We start from the raw sequence: 26576 nt of genomic DNA, 5'->3' as shown, positions 1-26576 counted from the left end.
TCGCAAAGTTCTTTTGTGCACCAGGGATACATCCTGGCTCCACTGTCTGAGGTCCCTTAGACTGCTCAGTCCTTCTGGCTGAGACCCATATTCAGGGAGGCCTGAGACAGTCCCATGCTGGCTTCCCAGCTATCAGTCTGGTGGCCCATTAGCTCCTCCTTGTTCAGGTAAGCTGTCTCTATGTGTTTCTGCCACCTGGTCTTGTCCTCTCCATCTGCATCTGGGTTCTAGTTTGACTCAGTGTTTATGTATGGGTGTTTGCTCCTGTTTCCAGCAGGTATTAGATGAGGGATCCATGGATAAGTTAGTTGTTGATCTCACTATCCGGGAAGGGAATTTATGGTAAAGAGGGACCCAATATTTGTTTGAAGATAAAATTGAACACAAAGAAAGGTTTAGAGAACTACAAGACTGCCGCCAACTAATAATTTCACCTAACTTTTTAGTTGCCATAATTTTTTGAGAGTTGTTTTAAGCAGCATGGATTACGGAACTGGACCCTGGGGTTCAGACCTGTAATAGTCTAATTACTTGGGAGGCTAACAGCCTGGGCTATAACATAGAGAGACCTTATGCATGCACACCCAGTAAAAACCAACAGTAAAGACCACTGGTGTTCTGCTCCATGCCCTTGCTATTAGTTACTTGCCTTGTAGGTGGCTCAAGGAATTTCTAGGCTTTTCTGAGGGTCAGCAAGTGCTGTGACACTTTCTCTTAGTTTAAAAATACCTGTTTGGTAAATTCATGAAGATGTTAGTGTATGTGAGATGCTTGGAACAGTGGCAGCTGCATCTTTAGCATGTGTTGGGGAATAAGTTCATTGAGTAACTCATAAAGTGTGTGATGTATTAAGGTTATAATCCTGACTTTATCAGTTACTAACCTTTATGACTAGAGTCACACCATTTCATGTCTCTTAGTCTTAGTTTCATTATCTCTGAAATGGAGATGGAAGTTATAGTCATTAACATTTAGATCCTTTTCTAATATTAGGAAATGTTAAATATTTATTAGTATATAAAAAGAAAAATGTAATAATTTTCTTTAATTTGCCCCTCACAGGTTGCGAGTAAATTGTGTAGGAGTTTTTGATGTTTTAACATTTGATAACAGTCAAAACAATAATCCTTTGGCATTAATGGCTCAATACCAGGTGAGTAAGAGTTAGCATGGGTACTTAAAGCTTATTTTGGCTTTGTTCTTTTAATCTACACTTGGTTTTGAAGTATTGAGGGTTTTAAGTCTAACTTTCAGTTCATTTTGAGTGGTCTCTTAATCTCTGTGGTGTAATTAGTACAGTTTTATATTGAAACAGGTAGAATGACCATTAATACAAGGAGAGACTCTAGGGGGTTATATTAGATGCTACTACTTGTCTCACTTTTTCAGACCTACTAGTTGTACTTTTGAGTACTTTCCCACTATATTATTCTCAAAGGAGTGACATTAAAATAAAATCTGTTACTTTGTATGTATTTCCAGAATTTCATTATTCTCTAAATTCATTCTATTATTACTGATTCATGCTTCACAGCATTCTTAGCTATTTTGTTGTTTATTTCCTTATTAATATGCTACTGTGAAGAAATATAAGAACCCAACCCTGGGTCTGAGAGTGTGGTTCAGTGGTAGAGTGATTCTTAGCATACTCCACGCTCTGCATTTGATCTCCAGTACTGCAATAAACAACAGGGAGACTGTCCCTGTGAGGAAGGATTAGGAGTAGTTATCTTCATTTTTATTACTGTGTGTAATGTAACCTGTGTTTTTAAAGTAAGTAATTCATCTTAGTCAGTTTGTCTTGCAGTGCTTTACACTGGGATATGTACCTGTCTTTAAAACTGATTTTAGTTCTTTTCATAAGAAAGAAGTCATATTCATTTGTGTTTAGATGCTTGTTAACCTGAGGTTTGATGCAAGGCAGAATAGTTTCATCACATTAAGAGATCCTTTCCATTGTCCTCTTTTCAACTTTTGTTTGTTTCAAAAGAAAGTTTTTGTTTACTTTAGTGTAAGACAAATTTTCAGAACAAAAGGAAGGAAATGACAGGGTAAGAAATAGAATCCTATGTAGTGTTTAGTCTTCGGCCTCATGAAGCAGTCCATGGCTATTGAACCACAAACCATGCTGTCTGATATATAGTGGTACTTTTTTGCACACATCGTATGCATTCCTTTCCTGTCTTAATTCCCCTTGGCTGTGCTTGCCTTACCAGGCTGCCTTGCTTGGTAGTGGCATCTAGTGGACAATGTGGAGAAGAATCCTGATTTGCATGCATGCACACCTAGAGAAGCAGCTTTCGTCTGTATAAATGTGGTTTATCTCTTCACTTTTTGTGGAATGTTATTGCTTAGTGGCATTTCTTCTGCTTTAAGCTTACTAGTAATTCATTGGCCTAAATTTTTTTCCATCCAGAAGTGACTGATGAGCTAGATATGGGTGGTTTGTGACACTGAGGAGGAGGTTGGAGATAAGGCAGTGTGAGTTTGAGGTGAGCATAGGCTATCATATAAGGTAGCCCAAGTGTGACTGGGTATTACTAAATATTAGTAATCTACATATGTCTGAGAAGGTTAGACACTACAGCCAGTACTGTAACTAGAAATCTAGAAACCTCTGGTCCACATTAAAAAATGAAACTCACACCTTAGAGTTATCAATGTTCTGTTTTGAATGGAATTGGTTTTTTAAAAATTAGTATTTGACTAAGGAGTTATGCACAAAGCCCTGGGTTTAACCTCCAGCACTAAAAAAAAACCCACTTACGAATATAAAATAAGACTAGTTTGAATTTTCTTTTCCTAGTCACTTTTTGGATTTCTTGCAAATGGATACTATCTCACCCATTTAATTTATTGTGTAATATCTTATAAAATAAGGCTCTTTAAAAAGGAGCAGGGAGTGCCTTGAATTACAAATGACCAACTATTTTACAAGCTTGGGCAAGCATTTGTAAGTCAGAAACTGCTTTCATTTATAACTCTGTCAACTTTCAACCAATTGTCGCTTTATTTTTCAGTAAAATGGATATATTGGGTTTCTTTCCATTTTTTGATATATATACACACACACATATACATACATACATACAGAAATACATACACATATTTTTATTGATGGGAGAGAGAGGGCTCAGGAGAGAGGAGTACATTGTTTCTTGTAGTCTGTTTCTCATAGTCTGTTTCAGCCTCGTGACTAGAGACTGACTTTCAGTAAAGTGGACATAAGTAGAGCCATAGATAGAATCAGAGAAAGAAACAAGAAACCAAGAATCAGGAAGAAACTGAAAATGAGTTGGGGGGAAACCTGAATTCAACAAATGGGGGGAAAAACCTGTTGGAGGTAAGAAGCAAAATAACCACTGCAAAACTACTTAGCAGGAAAATTAGGAGGAAACTAAGGAGTTCCTGAGTTTCTGATGCTACAATTTCTTAACTAATGAAGACTTTATTAGAAAGTAACTTGTAATCTAAAGTAGTTTATTTCTGAAAGGTTATTTCCATCCTAAGTCAGTTTTAGAGAGGGGGAATATTCAGCATAGACTTTGTTTCTTTAGACCCAGGTAGTTCTCCAGCTGCCTAGGTCTGGGGGAGGCATCATAGCAGGTGGGACCACACTGAAACTTGCACTGTTCTGTAAGTTAGGCTGTCTGTTGGCACAGGCTGCTGACACACTGTGTACATTGGATTGAAATCATGTAGAAATGCCCAGTACTCTGTGTTGCTCGTGTGTTGCTCGAAGCCAGAATTTCTGTAATTCCATCAACATCGCTTGGAGGGGATTACTTATGTTTAAGGTGGCTGAAAGGACACCTGGTCATTCATAGCATCCCTGCCAGACATCAGTGACAGTAATCCCCATCCCATGCTACTGCCTGGGCTCCTAACTCTGGCATAAATCCCACACTTCTTCCTGTGAATTCAAAATACTTTGTAAATTTAGTCAGTTTTTCTGGTCATAGAAGCTCATGTGTAAAATGTCAGGCCCACAGTAATCGTTTTGAGTAAAATGTTCAGTTTTAACAGTTAAGTGTTTTTAGTAATGGAGTTTGGCTTAAGCTCTACATGGGTAAAATGTTAGGGATAGCCATCTAGTGCTATAGTTCACTGGTGATTGCTTTAAAATCCCTGGCTTCCTGGACACACTCATTTCCTTTCTCTTGATGGCCATTAGGGACTTTGAAAGATGCCAACCCCAGATCATATTTGTAATGGATAACACCAAAACTCAGGCAAGGAGGAGGCCAATAGGCATTATTTTTGTTTGGTTTGTGTTTAAGCTTCTTGGGTGCTTTTTAGCTTACGGCTAGATTTTAAAACTCCTATAATGCATGCACTAAGTGAGATGCCATCTCAGATTTTAAGCATTCATAGAAACCCTCAATTAAAATTTACTTCAAATGTGTTCCATGCTTAGAGCAACCACATTCTTTCCTCTAGGTCAATGATGGTTATCTTTGCAGAGGGCTGCTGCGGGACCATTCTCTTTTTTGGAATTGTAATTAGTGCTCAAATCCTTTCATAACAGTAGTTCACAATCTGTGGATCATGACCCCTTTGGGGTTAAATAACCCTTTCACAGTGGTTGCATTATCAGAAGCCTGCATATCATAGTATTTACATTGCTGTGCAAAATTATTCTGGGTGGTGGTGGCACAGGCTTTTAGTCCCAGCACTTAGGCAGAGGCAGGTGGATCTCTGTGAGTTGCAGGACAGCCAGGGCTACACAAAGAAACCCTTCCTCAAAAAAAAAAAAAAAAAAAAAAAAAAAAACACTTTATGTTTGGTGGTTACTACAACATGAAGAACTATATTCAAGGGTCACAGCATCAGAAGATTGAGGGCCACTGTTTTAGAAGGAAAGTTTCAGGGTAGCTCATTTTTGAAACAAGAAATTAGAGAAAAAAATTAAAGAATTCAAGGCATATTATTAGTAGTGACCAAAAATAGTGTTTTGAGAAACAAAGACATAGGGTGTCATTGAGGTCCTTGCTGTTTGATGTTCTGTGATATATATATGCTTTGAAGTCATGTGAATGCTTGTGCATAATGGGATGTCCTGTCTTCACAATCACATGGCCATCTTGGATTAATGAAATGAGAAATGTACCTGTTTAGTCATAGTGATCTTTATCAAAGCCAGCATGCAATGGCCTTTAGTTCTGTGTAACAGGGAAGAGTGTCAGCTGTGTTTAAATTTCAAAATAAAAATACAAACTTTGGGACAAGTGAGATGGCTCAGCAGCTAAAGACAGTTACCATGTAAGCCAGATGCCCTCAGTGGATCCCTAGAGCTATTATAAAGGTGTGAGGAGAAAACTGACTTCTGGAGTTTCTTGGTACCCCCTCTTCCCAATGGTCACAAGCTTTTTAAAGCAGCTGTCCCATAATTGAGACATGAATTGCTTATAGTGGTGTTTGTTAAAAGTGTAGTTCTAAAAACACTTTGATTAGGGTGTCTTGGATGCTGTAAACATTTTGGACCTATTCATTAAATGAGACTGAGAGAGGGGCTCAGAAATCAGTGCCCTGTGGTAGTGGCACACACCTGTAGTCCTAGCACTCAGAAGGCAGAGGCAGGTAGATCTCTGAGACTTCAAGGCCAGCCTGGGCTATAGAGTGAGTTCTAAGACAGCCAAAGCTACTCAGAGAAACTCTGTCTTGGAAAACTAAAAATTAAAAAAAAGAGAAAGAAAAATCCTTTTCAATCAGGTCATAGTGATTCTAACAAGTAGCCATGCTGAGAACCTGCCCTGAGCCCTGCCTATTGTGTGTTTACAATGTACTTTCCTGTTAGGTGATATGTTTGGTGTGTTGAAGGTGCATCTGAGAAGTAGAAATTAAGTTATGTTTATTCTCTCATGTCAGCAAGCAGATCTGATATCATTAGGAAAAGTTGTGTTGGCTTTGGCTTGCAACTCTTTGGCAGGAATTCAGCGAGAGAATTTACAGAAAGCCATGGAATTGGTGACAATCAACTACTCCTCTGACCTGAAGAACCTCATCTTGTAAGTGTTCCTGCTTCATGAAGCAGAGTGATCTTCCTCTATAATTAAGATAGAGCTTTCCATAGGAGCCTCCCACACAAGCAGCTGCTTGATGTCCTAATCTTTATTGCTGAGTATATATTTCTTACAGTGAATCCATAAACAGTTTGTTTCAATTAATCACTTGGTCAGAGAGTACCCTTTAGAGTTATACCAACACAAACTAGCTACTAGCTCTTGGGTTGCACTAATTGTATTTCAGGAGCCCCACAGCCATGTATGTAGCTCCAAGCTACAGACCAAACATTTCTGCCACCTCTTAAATTCCCTTGGCCAGTGTTGCTTTAGACAGTGAGAAATACTATAACACAGCCAGCCTCCTTCAGTGTGCCCTCCTTTACTATGGTCCAATTGTATATATGAGCCTCTGGTCCAGGTGTGTAATGCAGAGAACAGAGGATTCCTGGAAATCTTTGAGTATATGTTGGGAATGGATCTGACTTAAGAGAAATCCACTGTGTACTTCTATCTCAGATACATACATCAACTAGTGAGAATGTCAGAGGAAGAGTAAACCACCTTTATTACAGCGATGACTTTATTCTAGGGGGAAAAGAGGCTGGGATGACTCTAATTTTCCCTATTATGTTCTAGAAGCAATTAGAATTTATTAATCCTAATCAATAGTCTCTTTTAGCTTCCAGTGATCCCTTCTGCTCTTTCTGTGTAGTCCTGGATGATCCAGTTTCTTTTTGGACCAGCCCTGGGGTATGGAACCTGGGGGATGGAGGATGGGGCTGCCCACCTGTTCTTTATTAAACTGGCTTCCCTGTTTTGCTTGTCAGACACTGGAAGTCAGTGCTTGCCTGAGACCTAGAATAACAATCAATTAAGATAATACAACTTTTAGAGAAAAGGGTTTTGTATATGATTCTAGCCTTAGTTTGCAACATCCAGTTTGTTTTAGACAATTGCAGGCTATAAACTCTAAATACTGCATTTTGAAAAAGGAGCTGAAGATAGTAATTAAATTCACTTTATATTAATAATTATTGAAAGTGGATAATGATACGTGAGGCTTTATATACTATTTTTTTTAAATACTTGAAAAAAAGTAAGTGAAAAGCCACTATGGACAATAAACTAACATGTATAGAGCTACACAAGGCATTTCTGAGTTTCTTGACATGACTTACATTTGATTCTCTAATATCTCTGTAAATGGGTGTCATTACTAGCCCCATTTTAGAGATCAAGTTGAGGTACAATAAGGTAAAGTACCTTGTCAAGGTATCACATAGCTGGTAACAGGTTTCAGTATAATTAGGCAAATTTAAATATCAGTGGTTAAGGTGATTAACTAAGATAATTTATGTGGTTATAATCATTCATCTACTTATCAAAAGAGTGTTTACTGCATGCCAAAATCTAAGTGTACTTTAATGAGGTTAGCATAATTTCATCCATCTTTTAGATGTTTACAAAAGACATTTTAGGGGCTGGAGAAATGGCTTGCAAGTTGAGTGCACACTGCCCTTGCAGAGCACCTGAGTTAAGTTCCAAGCATCCATATCCAGCAGCTCAAAACTGCCCACAGCTGCAGCAACTCCAGGGGATGAAATTCCTCCTATGGCCTCCGTGTGCATCTGCACTCAGATGTCTTACCTCTCTGCCACACATATACACAAAGTTAAAAAAAAAAAAAAATGTTAAACATAAAAGCAAATGAGCTTGTTTGCAGGCAGTAGTAAGACCCATGAAGATGGTTTCCTGAAGCATAGTTCAAGGAGATGAGAGAAGGGCTTACCTTTAGAGTAAGCCGCAGTCAAGTGATTGACCATCACTGTGTTTATAAGCAGCTCTTGGTAGAACACTACTTTCTCCCTCAGTGATGATAGAAAAAGAAGTGAACTGGTCCCTTTTGCTCTAGAGGTTTCCCAGAAGTGACGGGTAACACATGAAGTCATGGAGCAGAGGACAGTTTCTTTTTGGGCTAACTCATTTTTGCACAATTTCTTTTTTGGTTAGGTGTGGAGGCGTGTGCCTGTAATCCAAAGATTATGAGGCAAGATGCTTTCTTGAACCCAAGAGTTTAAAGCTTGCTTGGGCAACATAGCAAGACCCTGTCTCAAAAATAGCAGCAGGTTATCTTTGAAGAACAGGAGGCAAAATTCCCCATCCCTCTCAGCCTTCCAATGTTTTACATCCTTAGACTTCTTCACAGTTATTTCATGTAGAACTATTAAAACAAAGGGCTTAAAGGTGGAAATGGGTAAGTGTGGCCCTCTTCTACTTAACCTTTTCACATCTGTAACAGTGGACACATAAAGGAGACATGCACTGTTAAAATGTTCAGTGAAGAGAAGTAATACTGAAGTTTCAGGAAAAAAATTAATTTGCATGAAAACTGTTTTCAAATTATGAGCACATTATTGTGACAGCAGCATCTGTGTGCCTTTGACTGTGTGGTTCCAGCTTGCACTGGCCATTCACGGGATTCTTTTCTGTCTTGATAGGTACTTGTTGACTGACCAAAACAGGATGCGGAGTGTAAATGACATCATGCCTATGATTGGTGCTCGGTTTTATACTCAGCTGGATGCTGCTCAAATGAGAAATGATGTCATCGAGGAGGACCTTGCTAAGGTAAAGAGTCTGGTATGAGTTACCAAGTGAATTGGCATATAGTACTCACTGTCAGCTGACTGACTGGGACTGCAATGCTCTTGTCCATACTGGGTGTTAGTTTAGTCTCTAATATCCTATCCATTCATGACTTTGCTATAATCATGTATCTAAAATCTTGGTTTTATTGGTTTTACTTAATGTATTTTTAATACTTTCTAGAACTGATCAATTGCATAATCTCCTTGAGTATGACTATGCACAAAAAGGTGTATGTTTAAGAACAGAGCCCAAAAGTGTGGGTGTTGGGATTTACTGCATAAGGATAACATGTGTGCAGAGTACCATTTTTAAAACTCGTTTATATTCAGCTGAAACATTAACATTCTCTCTCTTTTTAAAATGTTTTATAGGAGGTTCAAAATGGAAGACTGTTTAGGCTTCTAGCAAAATTGGGAACAATCAACGAGAGGCCTGAGTAAGGACATATTTACAGCATGTTTTAAAACCAAGGGAACTAATTGTATAAGGAATGAGTGGACTACCTTCCTATGTTTTTATATAGAAAAGGGGGACGTTCTTAATGAAGTGACCTTAAAACTGCTAGCCATTAAAGAGATGTTTTGGCTAGGCAATGGTGATGCACACTTTTAATCCTGGCACTTGAGAGGCAGAGGCAGGCTGATCTCTGATTTCAAGGCCAGCCTGTTCTTTTAGAACAAGTTCCAGGACAGGCTCCAAAGCTATAGTGAGAAATCGTCTCAAAAAACTAAAACAAAGAAATAGAGAAAGAATAAAAAGGGTTATTTCAAACCGCAGCCCAGGTGTGGTTGTTCTTATGAACTTGTATGCCATATTAGAATGAGTGGTGTGTGCAGGTAAGGGAAGGCCATAGCAAGTGCCCTGTCTACTGCAGGAAGCCTGATCTCATCTGTTTATCTGGTCAGTTGGGAAACATTAGAAATCTCTTAGTTGTAGCATGCCTCTTCTTTTTTGTGAAAATGCATTTTGATAGATGTCGTGTTGATAATAGAGTGATATCATCATTTCATGCTGTTCCAGTTCAACTTTGCTTTTAAGTTAGAGTCATGAGACACCCATCGAGTTGGTGTCAGTGCTTTGTTAATTGTTAGACAGGCTGGACAGAGTTGCATTTGTGACTGCAGTGTAAGTTACACTCAGCATTGTCTCAGTTCTCAGCAGTAGATGACAGGCACACACCACTGCTGGTGGGATTTCTTTTCTCCCATGGAATTAAAACCAGTTTTTTTTTCTTTTTTCTTTATTTTAAGATTTATTTTTATTTTACATATATGTGTATTTTGCCTGAATGTATGTTGTGCACCATATGCATGTCTTGTGTGTTTGGAGGCAGAATATGGCATCAGATCCCCTGGAACTGGAGTTACAGACAGTTGTGAGTCTTGAGAATCAAACAGATCCTCTGTAAGAGCAACCAATGCTTTTAACCGCGAAGCCACCCATCTGACACCTCTTGGTTGATTTCAAAATGAAGATTCTCAGTTAGGATTATCTCTAATAATCTTCCTAAGTAAGAGAATGTGTGTTAACTAGTTCTTGATGCCCTGTTTTTAGCATTTTCATTTATTTATCCTGTACTTGAAAACATGTGGTTCTTTTGTTCTGTGACTTCTCTCTGCTTTTAATTCACTTGGTGACCCCTCCTCTTTCTTCCACATAGCACTCTCCTTGTCCTGAGGACGTCCAAGTCCTGTGTTCTTGGGGTTGTCATTGCTGTGAAGAATACATACCAGGCTCAGCAAAGCAAAAAGTGAAGCAGAGTCACAGTTCTTCCCTGTAGTTTTCTTAGTTGTGTTTTCTTGGAGTTGATAATTGCTTCTTATAACACACTTAAGCAAATTTTCTTCAGCACTTCACAGTCAGCTCTGTCAGTAGATGATAGCCTAGCAGCTCATTTTCTTATCTCCTATTCCCATCCAGGCTAGTTGTGCCTCACAATTGCCACATGACACTTTAACCTGCTTCGTCTTCTCTCTGTTGAGGGGGAGGTGTCTTTGGAGTAAACACTCTGTTGCTTGCTTATTTTTTATTCAGTGGAGCACACCCTCTTGTAGCCTACACCTTTCACAAGAGGCAGATCCATGAGTCTTTTGCAAAGTGAAATTTGTCTTTCTTTGTTTTTATACATTATTGAAAATGATTTATATTTAAAAATTCTAGATTCTCAGAAAATTCTATTTACATTTCTTAATATGTTATATTTCAATTTTCAAAAGTTTTGAGGTAAAAATATTCTCACTCTTTTATACCTGACATCCTCAGTCTTACCAGTTGTCCCCCCTAACTAGTTTATTTGTAAAAATTTTATGTATACATCCAAAATTATGAGTACAAATACATTGTTTATGTTTCCTTCTTAAGTACATAAACATTGTCACTTCTAATTGTGCTAATGTTAGAAATAGTTCTGCTCAACTCTGTTTATAATTAAACAGAATCCTACATCATACACCAGTCTGACCACTTCTCCCTCTACTGCCCTTGGGATGGAGACACAGCTTTAATTTCACAACTCTGAGACACAGGCAGGGGGATCTTTGTGAGTCCAAGGCCAGCATTAGGGTAGCCAGGGATAAACAGAGAAATTCTGTCTCAAAAAACAAACAAAGAAATAAGAGAGAGAGAACTAGAGACAGACAGGTTAACTACCTGGTCATGTATGGTGGATGCCATGGACCACATATGTGCAGACCAGTTCCCTGTGCAGAGCCATGCCCTGTGGGAATCATGTTATCTCCAGTGTGGTGTCCTTGAACAGTGCTGCACAATAGTTAGTTGTTATTCTGGAGAAGGCCTGACTAACAACCCTTTCCTTAAAACATGGGATTTGTCAGGTAAGAAGTTGAGTTTCAGTACTGTTTTGCTTGGGACTTTACTCTTGAAGGAGCCTATGTGAGAATCTTTTTTGTCTTTGATTACTCTTTATATTGCTGTTTGATCTTTGCCTGTTATAGGTTGCCTGTTTGTGAGCTAATTGTCTCTGACTCTGCTTAGGTTTTTCCTCTGTAGATGTTTATGTACATGGCCAAATTGATCAAACTTTCTTATGACTGTGAGTTTTGGCAAAGAACAATAGTTTATACTTTGGAATGAATGAATGAGCTCATTCTTTCTTCTAGAATGCTTGTGAATTTTTTCCCAGTCTCTTTCCTCCCCTAATCCCATCTAGGGCCACTGGCCTTTTCTAGTTTGCTTACTAATGTCTTGTTCCTGCTCACTGCAGAGCATGCTTTAGTTGGGGCCAGCAGCCCCAGCTTCCTCCTTCCAGGAAAAATACCCCATTTCTCCTAGCAGTATGTAGCTGGGCAGTCCTTGCTTTCTCTGCTTACAGGAGTGACATGTTTCCTATAGACTTGGGTCACTGAAAACTACCAGGGGTCTCTGGTTTCCAGTTCAGCATAGCTCACCTTTTGGTGAATGTGAAGGATAGGAAGCTACCTCATCTTTTTTCCTGAGCATTCACATTTTATGTTCCTTGGTAAAGTAGAAACTTCCCTGATGTCTTTGTAACATGGAGAATGGACATGTCTGGAAGGAGATGTTTAAAGACTCCCCCCCCCCTTTTTTTTTTCTCCTTTTTATCTAGTTGTAAAGATTGTATAGTATGTAAGGGATAATTATTCTTGTAAATTTAATGTTGAGATGTGTGATTTATGTATTTTGTGTTGATTGAGGTTGGTTTTCTTGTTCATTTGTTTTAAAACACTACAAAACCTGTCTAATTTCTTATTTACTGGAAAAAAAAATCGGGTTAATCTTGAGTCTGAAAAATATGACCATGTGCATGTAGAGTGAGTTACTGAGATCAAATATTAATTCCCCAGGTTTCAGAAGGATCCAACTTGGTCAGAGACTGGAGACCGTTATCTGTTGAAACTCTTTAGGGACCATCTTTTTCATCAGGTCACAGAAGCAGGTGCTCCCTGGATTGACCTCAGTCATATCATTTCCTGTCTTAACAAGGTAATTCGTAAGGAAAACCAGTGGTTTTTTAATAGTTATATCAGTTTTTTTTTTTTTTTTTTGTTTTAGCAACACGCACACACGCATGTATGTGTGTGCGCGCATGTGTGTGTGCACCCCATGTGCACAAACAGGGTCAGAGGACACTTTGGAGCTCTTTCTCTTCTTTCTGCAGGTGTGTCAGGCTTGATGGCATGTTCATTTACAATCACTGAACTTTTAAGATCTCAAGGGTAATTAACTACAACTTGGTAGAGATGTAGTGTGTACAGGTTCTCGGAGACTGAAGAAAACATGTATACCTGCTGTAAGGAATTTAAGACAGGACATTTTCTAAAATGGAATTTTTTTTGACTGGGCATGGTAGCTCACACCTTTAATCCCAACACTCAAGAAACAAAAGCAGGAACATCTAGAGCTGTAACTCTTTAATACAGTTCCTCATGTTGTGGTGACCCCCCCCCACCATAAAGTTACTTTTATTGCTACTGCTTAACTGTAATTTTCCCACTTTTAAGAATCATCGTCTAAGTACCTGATATGTGAACCCTTTGAAAAGGCCAATCATCTCCCTCTGACCTCCACAACATGCACTGTGGCACACACACACACACAGGACAAGGTGTATTTGGCAGTAAATCATAGTCTTTGTATAGCTTATGCTTAAATCAGGTGTTGACAAAACAATTTGAGGTGCCAAATCCCTTCCATGGCCTTTCTTTCTTTTGTTTTTTTCTTTCTTTGTTAAATAACTTGCAAACTGATAATAGTTTATTTTTAAAAAGTGGAAAAAGGAAAAAAAATGATTAAGCAAAGGTGTGTGTGTGTGTGTGTGTGTGTATAAATGAATGATCTAAAGTATATGTGTCTCTCCCCCTCAACTCTTGAAAATACTTACTACCTTGACCTACTCCTCTGTACATTTGCAGTAGCATAGGAGAAAATGTCCAGTAGGTAAACCATGATTGGTTTGATCTAATTTCCAAGTGGTAATCCTGCAGGGAAGGCTGTGCTGCTAAGTGCTGTTTTGCCCTTGTTTGAGTTTCTGTAGAACTTTCTGAGATTGTTGTCCACAGCACAGTGCTGTGTGCTCATCCTCCACAACTTCTCTTAGAGGGATATCATTTTGGGGAGCAGGAAGTAGAACCTATTCTAACAGATGTAGTAACCTAGTATTGCTGATGTCTAGCACACTGTAGTTAGAACTGTGTTAGAGCATATAGATACATTGACGTGTACTACGTCACATTGTAAAATAATAAATAAAACTTACTCCAAATCTGGAATGTCTATTTTCCAAGTTTGAAGGTACAGTAAAAAGATCATATTGATTAAAATCTAAGATTCTTTGAAAGGTCATTTTTATGGGACTGATGACAAAAATTATTGGGAAACATTTTGAAAGCTTTATGCCGCCAATGAAATTTAAACCTGTTTTAATGAGTCAGTTAGTGGGACACTGAAGGAAGAAACTAAAATTCCAATGGCAACTGTATCCTAAGTGTTCCTGCCAAACTCCAGTAGCTGAAATGGGTGAACAGAGGTCAAAAGCTGGTGTCCAAGGAGGAAGCTACAGAAATATATGGGTGGGAAACATTTTAAAAATTAAAATGGCAAAATAGGAAGGAACTACTACTGGTATATTGTTACAACTCATTGGTGACATCTAATTGACACTCTTTGGAGTACAGTTTGGCTATGGATACAGTAGTATCCTTAAGTATTTTTCCTAAAGATTACATACTTAATCCTTTCTGTTCTGACTTGGAATTCACCATATACAAAATGGAAACTATTGGGTGAGTAATTAAAGAGTGCAAGTTGACAGAAGATAGAACTGGATACATTGTAAACACTAAGGCAGGCAGAAGACACATGGCAGTGTTTCTTTGGAAAAAGAAACAACTTTTGAGTTGAAATTTTATGCATTTTGACCTGTGGTACTGTAAGCTGTTTATGGAAATCTGAGAGGGATAAATTTCATTTATCATTGTTGAAAATGTCCTAAAATAGATTAAATTAGCTCTCTTCATCAATGTGAACTGCATATTTTCTATACCTTGCTTCTTTCAGTTAGACGCTGGTGTGCCAGAAAAAATAAGCCTGATTTCCAGGGATGAGAAGAGCGTGCTGGTGGTGACGTACAGTGACCTAAAACGCTGCTTTGAAAATACCTTTCAAGAACTGATTGCAGCTGCAAATGGTCAGTTGTAGTATTTGCTAAAAATGTCCACAGGGCATGGTGAAGGACTGAGCCTATAGCCAGTTGCACTACGCGGTGAACTGTCCTCCGCCTCCTGCCACCAGGGGAATGAGCAGGAAGGAGTGAAGCGTCTGCACTTGGGTCAGGTGCACTGTTACTTACTTGAGGAAGAATGTCTCACTTTCTACGCACTCTGGCTGCCACAGGCCTCTGAAGAAGTTTTGTCAGATTAAGGTCACCGTATGGTGAAAGATGCTCCTGCTTCTGTTTTTCCACTTGTGTATGCACTTCAATTTTTTAAAGACTTTTTCTGACCTTTGACCTCTTGCCACATTGTATGCTCATTACAAGAACTATTTGCAAGGACATTAGGAAAGAAAAAGAGGCTGATTTTTGACACTGAGAGATGCAGAATTTGCTTTTGGGGGATGGGCCAGGTCAGTAGTTCATAGAAGTACAGTGTAGTGCATGGTCCTTAAGAGTATTGTATGTAAGCTCTGTGTGCCACCTACCGTTAGCTCAAATTGAAGCTTATGTTGTGTTTAAGAACACACAAAGAGAAATATCAGTGAGTTGTCAGATATGAATTTTCCCCTATTTGTTGATTTAAATCCTTTTCCAGGTAACAATCGGAACAGTAGCTGAAGGAGCAGGCCCTGCTGTTCTCCAGGTTCATTCGGAGCCTTCTTCAAAGAGCCTGCCAGTCAGATATACTTAACGTTGATGCAATTTTTAATAGCAAAAATGAAATTGTGTTGAAGGCCTAAAGTTGAGGAGTTATATTACTTTAGGGTCTTTCCATTTGCTTTTTTTTTTTTTTTTTTTTTTTTTTTTTTCCTTTGAACTACAGCTTTATAATGGTACTTTACACTGGATACAGACTCAGACGCTGTTGAGAAGGTGAATTGAGCACAGCAGTGGTCTAATGCTTTGCAGTCTGACTCTGGAGGGACACCTCTCTGCTGTGCCTTTGCACTCACTGCTTAACCCAAAGTAACAGGCCTTGTGATGAAACTCACTCTGCAGGATCATCCTGAGAAGTTGTTTTCCTCCTTGGAATTTTCTTACTATTTGGACATACACTTGTCGCCAGACTCGAGTATTCATGGGATTTGTGGTCACTTCAGTACTGAAGACTGCCAAATACACAGGGGTTTTCTCCTAAGGCCACCATGAAGACTTCATCTCCTTCCCAGCACCGAGTGCTCAGTTTGCGCTAGGTGTAACCACATGGCTAGGAAGAGAATGATGTGGAGCCTCAGAAGGTCAAGACAGACGCCCAAGCACCTGCAGCTGATGTTACTGTCCTCATTTTTAACAAGCATACGTATTTGTATATTTCAGAGAAGTTTTTAACATTTCTCTGTCCACTTTTTATAAGCTTTAAAATGATTTCTCTCTGCCTTGAGATCTGCATCAAGAAAAAGCAAGCACCTCTTGTCACCTAGAGACACACTTCATATGTTGAACAAGCACGCCTGCATCCACGAGTGGTAGCATCAGTTGTTAACGAGAAAATCAATTACTGCTTTTAATCTGGATGGATTTTAAAAGAACATAATGTTCAATATTCAAAGGATAATGAACATTTGCCACCATGATGTTCCTTTTGTTTAAAAGGACCTTTTATTTAAAAGGAACAAGAACTTTCGATGTAACACACAAAAGTCTCTATCATTAGCTCATGTATTTGAGGAAGAGCAGCTGTCTTTTTATATGTTTTTTGACAAATCATATTGTAATTCTTTTGTACAAAAAAGAACTACTTGTATTCTAGAAGAAATATGAAATGCTTACTTTATAAGCGGGCTGGAGATTTTCCAATATTGTTTTCTTTGAAAATGAAAGGGGATCATCTATTTTAGTTCAGGGGCCTGGGAACTTTGAAAATTTTCATTTGTGGACCAATGCTATGTGAATGCTAAAGAAGGGCAGGGGTAAATATTAGGGCTTGAATCTCTCGTTCTGCATAGACCAGCAAACTTCCCCTCTGCAAGGCAGGTTCACATCATACACCCAAGAGTGTCTGCATCCAAAACGCTAGTTTGCTTCAGCCCCTAGTAACCTCAGGGCTTGGTTTGGGTATTAAAGGTAGTCAGCTGAACGTTTTCATGAGTAAATATTGTCAGCCAGAAAACAGTTGGTGTCAGGTAATGCATATTTTTTAGCTTTGTTTTATATTTATTTTTCATTTCATTTTTATTGGGAATGTTTTTTCAAAAGAACTCTTGAGTTCTGCTTTGGTGTTTTTGGGGGGAGGGTTTTTGATTTTTTTTTTTTTTTGGTTTTTTTTTTTTTTTTTTGTTTGTTTGTTTGTTTTGTTTTTTTTTTAAAGGGAGCCCTCTTTTCCACAATGTAAACCCATTTAAGAGGTTGTCTGAAAGTTAATATTTAGTCCATAGAAAGACTTTAATATCTGAGAGTATCAAATTAAGGATGTGAACTTCCCATAACTTCCTGTTATGACAGACAAAGCACGGAAAGGACAACCCTTGAAATCATGTAGTCTCGCTCATTTCAGCTGTCTGTGCCTATTTTAAATTCTGTTAGTGTATTTACTTCATTGCAGATACCTTTGAGGGTGCCCTTCTATTTTGCTTTGACCTTGGTTCTGTCATTTGAATATCAACATCGTTCCTAAAAAGCACCAGTATGTTTAGTTCTGACATCACAATCCCAGTATCTGTTGCTCATCTTTAACCCTATTTTCAGTCTCTATGTGTATAGCAGTATTTTTTAATAAAGAATTACAGAGATAAACTTGTCTTTGTTCTGTTATTGTTACCAGTTCATATAGCAGAGTAGTGTTGGTCTTGATTGGGTTTTGAAAATTGTTACCTATGTATTTTACACAGCCACATAACACATGACATAGCCATACAACCCAGGGCTTACCTATGTATTTTAAAGAGCTGCCTTTGGGAGAAATGGTAGCAGACTTGATGGATGGTTTACCATTTACTTGTTGATTGTGTGGCTCCTATGTCTTGGGTCTGTGCTAAGACTAAGGCTTAGATATGAGGAGTTGCTGTGTAGGATTATATAAGAAACTACCTGTCTGACAGAACAGGTAATGACGTGGAACTAGTACCTTCCCCCATTTAGGGAAGGATTCCAGGGCCTCACAAGGGCTAGCTGTGCACACTTTACAGGAGCTTCACCTTGTAACTCCTGTCAGGGTCCAGTTTTCCAGGTAGAGGAGAGACACTCTTTGCCAGTTTCCCCAAAAACATTCCACAAGGATAAATTGCTCAAAAACGTTAGCATCTGTTGAGCCAGAAGAGTATTTTATTGTGTTTTTATTGTTGGTGGTAGTTTTTGTTTGTTTGTTTGTTTGTTTGTTTGTTTTTTAATTATATGTTTGAAATTTCTATGATTTGAATATTTGAAACTACAGGATGGAAAAGTAGTCAAGGGGCTTGAGGCTTAGGATGAGGATGGCAGAGTGATCAAGTGAGGAGATTGCTCTAGCTGAGGGACTGGTAAGTGGCTTGATAGTTAGCCAGGCCAGCGTTAACATTTGGTGAACTCCAACAAAAGCAATGGTGCAGCTCTCACTCTGTCTCACTGTGGTCTGACAGCTCTTAGGCTGTGGGTTCTTCTTCCACTTCTAATAAAACCTTCCTCATAGACGGCAGAGGCAGAAGGGAAAAGGTTCGTTTTAATCCTTATGCCTCTAAATCTTTCCAACAGCAGTGTGACTAGGTGGGTAAGAACCCAGCTGCATGCAACAAGACCCAGCGGAAGTATTGGAAACACTGGCCCCACTGCTGAGCAAGTGAAGCCGTCTGTGTCTTTGGTCAAGCAGCTAATCCCCTCCCCTCAGTGCCACAGTGGAATGAACTCACCAGATGGTCATTGACTGTCTACTTAATGTCAGTTCTCAAAGCTGAGCGAAGATACTTTTCTGGTGTTTGGAGCTTCATCTGTTTGTCATTCCAAGGACAGTTATTTCAGTTATATTCACATTGAGTTAATTATTAGCAATCTTACAGACATGCTCTAAGCCATACAGAAGAATGCATGCACTCTACTATTTAAAAGACATCATTTGGGTTTTGGTTGGGTGTGAGGGGCAGCTACAACCAACTCCAACTCCCTTGGTTATTGGCATTTGTATGTAGTATTTAGAAGGTAATTATGGTTATGAGAAGAGAACTAGTTATCAAATTAGCAAATAAAGAGTTGAGTCTAAATATCAGATAATATAACTTTTTTTCCCCATAGGGAACATTAATACCAGAAAAATTCTCTGGCCTGGTAATTCTCATTTACCTGGTTATGTTGGCCCTCTAGGTAGTGGCACAGTTTCAGAGGGTGGCCTGAACAGAGGTCTCTTGACCTCTGGTGCTGAGTGAGGACTTGAAGTGGAGTTGCCAGCCCATCATGGGAAGGAAAGTGCAGGAATGTTGTAGGATGCACAGCACGTTGAGTGCTGCTACAGCAGCTTAAGATGAGAACTTGGAAAGCTTCTAGTAAAGGCAAATATTCCACTTGTGAACTTTATCTCGGCTTGTACTCCTAGTGAAAGGGCTATAGAATGATAGTGGGTGGAAGGGGGGGTGTGACACAATAGTTATAGTGTGAAGGACAGACCAGGAAGGTGTGCAACCTCAATGCCAAGGGGTTTGTATGGCCTTCTATGGGAAAGATAGGGCTTCTGGCCAGGTGGCCCCAGAGAGTGTGCAAAGTGTTGGCTTCTGGTTGTACTTTAAAGCTAGAACCAGCATGGAATAAAGAGAATGATCTTTGGGATTGCTGGAAATTCTCTGAATGACAGAGGGTGTTGACAGGGCGGGGCAGATCTAGAAGTGGGGTGATTGATTAAAAGTTTGGCCCAGTGCCTTAAGTTTTTACACACCATACTGGTTTATTGTTTTGCATATACCCTGTCTCATTCTGTGGGTCTGGAATTTGGACAGGGTGCAGTGGGGATAACATCTAGGCTTATGTTTGGAGCTTTAGCTTGGGAGAGTGACAGTAGCAGGAGCGGATCTACCTGAAAGTAGGGCTCTGCTAAGAATATGCCTAAGAGCACCTGCCATTGGCCTGGCCCCTGGTAAAGCTTCTGGAGAATGAGTATACCAAGAGGAAGGCAGAAAACAGATCATTCTCCTGACCGGTGTGCAGTGCTGTCCCTGACTCCTGGGAAAGAGTGGGTGGAATGTGAGCTGTTGAAGCCATCCAAAAGACACAGGGTCAAAGAACTGAGAACAGCTTAGCACATAGGAGTTTGGAGTTCAAGGCACAGGTCTGATGTGAACATGAAGATGGTCAGATGAGTATCAGTTAAAGCCATGGGATTGCTTGAGAGACTAAGGTAAGGAAGCCCCAGCAGAAGTCAGAGAAGAAACTAGCCAGAGACGAGAAAAGGAAGACAGTCTCTCTCTCTCTCTCTCTCTCTCTCTCTCTCTCTCTCTCTCTCTCTCTCTCTCTCTCTCTCTCTCTCTCTCTCTCTCACACACACACACACACACACACACCTTGACTTACTATGATGGTGCCACAACAGAGAGGAACTAAAAGTTGTTCTGGGAAAGTGAGGTCAGTGCTGATAACCCTAACCATGCAGCTTTTGGGTGTTGGGCTATTTTTGTGGAAGGAAAGTTACAGGCCTTTGTTGTTTTGTTTTTGATGTAGAGTGAATTTTGTTTTTGATGTAGAGTTTCACTGTATAACCCTGGGTGGTGGGAATCTATCTGTATAGACCTGGCTGGCCTAGAATTCACAGAGACCCACCTGCCTCTGTCTTCCAATTACTGGGATTAGACATGCACCACACATCTGCTGGAAAATTATGGTTTTAAAGAGATGTGATGGGTGATGGTGGTGCATGCCTTTAATCCCAGCACTCGGGGCAGAGGCAGGTGGAGTTTGAGGACAGCCTGGTCTACAAAGCTACACAGAGAAGAAACCCTGTCTCGAAATACAAACAAAAAAAAAGATGTATGTTAAGTTGACAAAGGGTGAAATTGTGGCAGTATTAATGGTCAACTTGACTCAATCTTGAGTCACCTGCGAAGAGGGTCTTGTCTTAGTTACTTTTCTATGACTGACAAAATACTAAGACCAAGCAACTTAAAAGAAAAAAAAAAAAAAAAGAACATTTGGGGGCTCATGGGTCTAGAGCTTTAGAGTCTGTGACTATCATGGCGTGGCATTAGCAGGCTGGTGGCCATGGTGCTGGAGCAGTTGGAACTTACATCTTGATCCATAAGCACCTATAGAGGAAACATCCAAATATATGAGCCTATGAGAGTCATTCTCATTCAAACCTACAGATCTCAAGGAGGGAGGGATTGTCTACATTGAACTGGCCCATGGTCATGTCTTTGGGGGATTACCTTAAGCTAATTGGTGTAAGAAGACCTAGCTCACTTTGGGTGGCACTATTCCCTAAGCCAGGGGCCAAACTGTGTAGAAACGAAGAAATAGAGTTGAATATATGCAAGCAAGATGCATGCATGCATTCATTTATCTCTGCTATTGACTATAGGATATAATTAGCTATTTTAACTTCTATCATTGTGACACCTTGTAGTGGGCTATAACCTGGGGTTGTGGGTGAAAATACCTCTTCTCCCTTGAGTTGCTTTTTGTCATATTTTATCCACAGCAGCAGAAATGAAATTTATGCATTATACATGTGTGAATGTTTGTGTGAATGTGCTTGCCCATGTGTGTGCATGTTTGGAAGCTGGATGTTCATGTCTGTTACCATTCTTATCCTCATTTTTGATTGTGAGCTAGGCTTTAATGGCTGAGCTATGCTATCCAGTGCACTCTTATTTTTAAAATTATGTTAAACATTTTTGTAGACTGAAGTTTCTGTCCTGTCTGGTCCCACAGCTATTTAGACTCAGGCTTATGCTTGCCTGATGGCTCACTCAAGCTTCTTATTGGCTAGCAATCTCTTAATTATTAACCCATTTCTACTAATCTATGTATCTCCATGTGATTTTGGCTTACCAGTGATGCCTGGACCTCTTTCTTCCTCAGCAGCTACATGGCATCTGCATGGCCACTCACTCCTTGTGTTCCTCTGCTCAGAATTCTAGTCTGGCAATGTCGCCTATACTTCCTGCCTGGCTCCATCCTGCCTGTCCGTTGGCTGAAACAGCTTTATTCACCAACCAAAAAGAGAAATATATATTCACAGCATGCAGAAGGATATCCCCATCAGATTTTATTTTTATGTGTATGAATGTTTTGCCTATATGTGTATATGAATTTGCATCATGTGTGTACTTTGCTTCTGTGGAGGGTAGAAGAGAGCATCTATTCCCTTGAACTGTAATTGCTGTTGTAAGTTACCATATAGGTGCTGGAAACTGAACTTGGGTCCTCTATGTAAGAGCAGCCAGTGTTCTTAACTGCTGAGCCCTCCCTCTCAACAGCCCCCATTTATTTTTATTTTTGATTAATTCTCTATTGGCTGTGATAAGACACCATGACCAAGGCAATTAATAGAAGGATTTATTGGGCTTATACTTTCAGAGGATTAAAATCCATGACTGTTATGGCACCAAACAGGCATGGTTATCAGGCAGGAATGGTGCTACAGCAGTAACTGAGAGCTTACATCTTGATCTGCAAGCATCATACAGAGGAAGCTAACTGGAAATGGCTTGTGCTTTTGAAAACTCAAAGCCCACCCTCAGTGGTATTCCAATATATGAACCTATGGGCTTTATTATTCAAACCATCACAGTCTCACTGAACCTGGAGCTCATTGTTCAGCTAGACTGGCTGGCCAAAAAGCCTCAGGGGGATTTATCTTCATACAAATACCCTCCCACTCCAGTGCTGGGGTTACAGATGTGTACTGCTGGGCTGTACTGGGCTTGACGGGGCTTTTATGTGGGAGTTTGTGGTGGTTTGAGTAAAGTATGGCCCCCATAGATTCATGTATTTGAGTATTTGGTCATAGGAAGTGGCACTATTAGGAGGTATGGCTTGTTGGAGGAAGTGTGTCAATATGGGGATGAGCTTTGAGGTCTTAGATGCTCAAGCTACACGCAGTGTGGGACAGTCTTCCTGCTGCCTGCAGATTCAGATGTAGAACCCTCAGCTTCTTCTGTACCATGTCTGCCTGCATGCTATCATGCTTCCCATCATAACAATAATGGACCAAACCTCTGAAACTATAAGCCAGCCCCAATTAAATGTTTTCCTTTATAAGATGTAGCACACCTTTAATCCCAGACTGCACTGCCCCTCAGACTGCTACCCAGACTGCACTGCCCCTCAGACTGCCTGCTTTGCACTGCCATGAGTTCCTATCTCTTCCCGCCATATCCCTTCCTATCTCTGCCTCCTTAGTGCTGGGGTTAGCAGTATATCCCTCCAAGTACTGTGACCACCTTTGTGAGCTCTGTTTCTCTTTTAGACCAGATCTATTTTTGTGTAGTCCAGGGTGGCTTTGAACTAACATAGATCTGTCTGCCTCTGTCTCCCAAGTACTGGGAATAAAGGTGTGTGTTACCACTGTCTGGCCCCGATGGCTAACTAGGGTGGCTAGCTTTGTACTCTGATCTTTAGGCAAGCTTTATTTGTTCAATCATAAACAAAATATCACCACAATGAGAGTTGCCCTGGTCATGGTGCCTTTTCACAGCAGTAGAAACCCTAAGATAAGTTGGAGATCTGAACTCGGGGCTTCATGTTTGTGCAACAAACGCTTTACCAAACACCAAGCCATCTCCCCAGCCCCAAAGACCTTTTCAGAAATCGTATAGCTGGTGCTAGGTTAGAACTAAGCCATATGTCCACACTGGCTGATGAGCCTGTGCAGAGCGGCTTCCATGTGAGCAAACAGCTCTCACATTGCTAAGGTGAACTGGTTTTAAAGAATGAGAGGCATTGAGAACCAGTAGTGTAGGCAAAACCATACAAAGTGTTCTGCCATGAAAGAAATAGCAAAATAGGAGGAGAGAGAAGAGAAATAGGCTTGCCCGTGTGGTTCCAAGAAAGGGGAAAATGGATGGGAAGGTGGGAGGGGTGGTGAGTAGGTGAGAAGACAGGTCAAGAACACTGCCATGTGCTTTGGGTAGGCCATGTGAAAGTGAGGCAAGGTGTATGAACACAGGTGTGGGTGCGTGGGGATGTGAGATGGATTTCAGAGTTCTTTCAATTGCTCCACTGACATGAAAGGAATATCAACAGTACATGTCACAGTAGATGGTCCTGGGTATGAATCTAGTCCTTCAACAGTACATGTCACAGTAGATGGTCCTGGGTATGAGTCTAGTCCTTCAACAGTACATATCACAGTAGATGGTCCTGGGTATGAGTCTAGTCCTTCAACAGTACATGTCACAGTAGATGGTCCTGGGTATGAGTCTAGTCCTTCAAAGCTCTTAGAATAGATGCTCTGCCATGTAGTAAACACTCAAATGACAGCAATTTAAAGCTGCTGCTAAATTCCAAGATATGGAATGGCATTTGTTCATGAGTTATATATACTGGGGTTGGGATGCGGACACATGGTCCCTGGTAAAGTTATAGTGGCTGCACTTCAGGATTCAGGAGTGATATACATTGAGTAGAATTAATTCAACCTGGAACTTTGAATCTGAATTTCCTGGGGTGAGTGTGATGTAATCCAGCTGCTCTAGATACCGGGCAGCAACAATAGTGACCTCAGCCCCACTGACCTTGTGACCCTGCAGTGCTTTGGCATTGGGGACTGTGCTCCGTAGGCCAGGTGTTCTCAATATGCTTTAACCTACAGTCCTTTGAGTTTACTATGGGTTTCTCTGGGTGTAACCTCAAAATAAATTGATCATCTGCCTCCATGCATTTTAGATATGTTACTGATCTTTTCATCTGCAGTTAATGCCCTTCCATTTATAGTATTTTGGTTTTGGGTACTGCTGGGGATGGAACTCAAGTGTTCACATATGAGCAGGTCCCCATGCTAGCCTTCCTACCTTTAAAATGGGCTTTAAATAGGTGCTGTGTTGCCGAGCGTGGTGGCACTCACCTTTAATCCCAGCACTTGGGAGCCAAAGACAGGAGGAGCCAGCCTGGTCTATCTACATAGTTCAGGGAGACCCTGTCTCAAAAAAAAAGAAAAGAAAAGAAAAGAAAAGAAAAGAAAATAAATTATAGGGCTCATCTTTTTAATGACCCTTTTTGAAGGATAGCAATACACATTTTTATATATATAAAAGTTCAGAAACATGTGACACAGTGAATCATAATGGTCAGATATAATTATGGAACTCATTTATCCCAAATAAGTTTCCATTTGTGGGCTAGCTTTTGCTTTCTTGTTTTCTCCCTTAAATGTCTATAGTTCACAAAATGGAAAGCTAGCCACCCAGTGTGGGGACCCAGCATATTTTTTCAGCATTCTTGACCTCTGAAAGTCCCAAATCTGGAAATGTGTTTTACGCGGCAGAGTCTAAGAAACATTACTAGGTCATCCTGTTGCTGAAGAAATGAATCCTCAGATGTCCTGTCAGTTCCCAGAGTCATGAGAAAATATCTGTGTTCTGACATGAAGCTGGTTCCTGAAGCATTCTTCAAATCATTTCCCAAATGAGTGACTTTGTTATGAGAACTCGGCTTCCCCCCAACCCCAAGGCAGCCAGCTACCATGTAAGCCCAAAAACCAGTGTTCTTAAAATGTCTCAGATTCTTGAAGATTAAATGCCTCCTATGAGTTGGCTGAGATTGGTCATTTATTCTTTTGTATTGCCTTTGTACCCAAGAATGTTTGTCTAGCTTCCTGCCTTGTGTTTCTCCAAGCCAGCTCCCCAGGGTATTGCCAGCCAGATACACGGATAGCCACTTTATTTATATCTAAGGCCTGGATTGTCTCTCTTCCAGGATGTAATACACAGGGCTGATTGGAGACATCTAAACTGTAACACTTTTTTGGAAGGGAATTTCTTGTATTTTATGGGGTTTCTTTGTTGTTATTGTTTGTTTTGTTTTGCCCACTTGTTGTTTTTTACATGCACCCTCTAATCTACGTGTGCACACAATACTCAGACCCTGTAATTGTGGTAATTGTTTATCAGCTGAAAATTAGTGTTTAGGAGAGATGCCTGTTTTTAATTGTGGGCTCTTCATAGGCAGCCATAGTCCCTCTGTGAAATTCACTAGTTCATGATCTCACTCATATTGGTATTCCTGAGCAAGCAGTCTATGATGGTTAGTTTTGAGTATCAACTTGCCACAACTTAGAATGGCCTGAGTAGGGAACCGTAGTTGAAGAATTACTTTGGCTGTGTGAATTAACCTGGGAAGGCCCACCCCAAATGCCGTGGCACCTTCCGGTAGCTGGCCAGATGAAAAGCACTGAGGAGGAGGAAGAGGATCACCCTTTGCTTGCCTGACCTTCCCTTTGCCTCTGAGTTCACGTTCCCCTTTGCTGCTGCTGATTCCTGAGAATTGGCTTTTCCCAGTTTCCAGTGTGCACTGATGAACTCCAGCCTTGTAGACTAACGAACTACCAGGAAGTTAGCCTCTTCATGTAGCCACTGGTGTAGCGTAGCGCTGGCTGCCAAAGTGTCCAGCCTCAGGGACCAAGAACCAACCAAGCTCTCAGTCTCTCAGGTGTAAGGTAGCTGTCACTGGACTATTTTGACCATACCACGTAAGCTAACTTAGTAACTTTTAAAACTTTAGTTGTTTCAATTTTATGTGTATGAGTGTCTGCATGCATATATATGCCCCACATAAGTGCCTGGTGTCTGAGAAGGTGCTGGGTCCCCTGGAACTGGAGTTAACAGAGTGTCTCAAGT

General features: G+C 40.2%; 1 protein-coding gene across 3 annotated transcripts in view; it reads left to right on the top strand.

The window, feature by feature from the left end:
• The window catches only part of Pan3 (poly(A) specific ribonuclease subunit PAN3), a 116974-nt gene extending 99394 nt beyond the window's left edge, over nt 1–17580 (top strand). For all 3 annotated transcript variants that reach the window (XM_051205136.1, XM_051205135.1, XM_051205134.1), the window contains 6 exons: nt 1063–1153; nt 5869–6008; nt 8504–8633; nt 9026–9090; nt 12479–12617; nt 14691–17580. In XM_051205136.1, coding sequence (XP_051061093.1) covers nt 1063–1153; nt 5869–6008; nt 8504–8633; nt 9026–9090; nt 12479–12617; nt 14691–14831 — 706 coding nt within the window. In that variant the 3' untranslated portion in view covers nt 14832–17580. The remainder of the gene's footprint in view (nt 1–1062; nt 1154–5868; nt 6009–8503; nt 8634–9025; nt 9091–12478; nt 12618–14690) is intronic.
• The last annotated feature ends 8996 nt before the right edge of the window (nt 17581–26576 follow it).

Source organism: Phodopus roborovskii, unplaced genomic scaffold (genome assembly GCF_943737965.1).
Source record: "Phodopus roborovskii unplaced genomic scaffold, PHOROB, whole genome shotgun sequence".
Lineage (NCBI taxonomy): Eukaryota > Metazoa > Chordata > Mammalia > Rodentia > Cricetidae > Phodopus > Phodopus roborovskii.
This window is presented reverse-complemented; position numbering and strand designations above follow the sequence as displayed.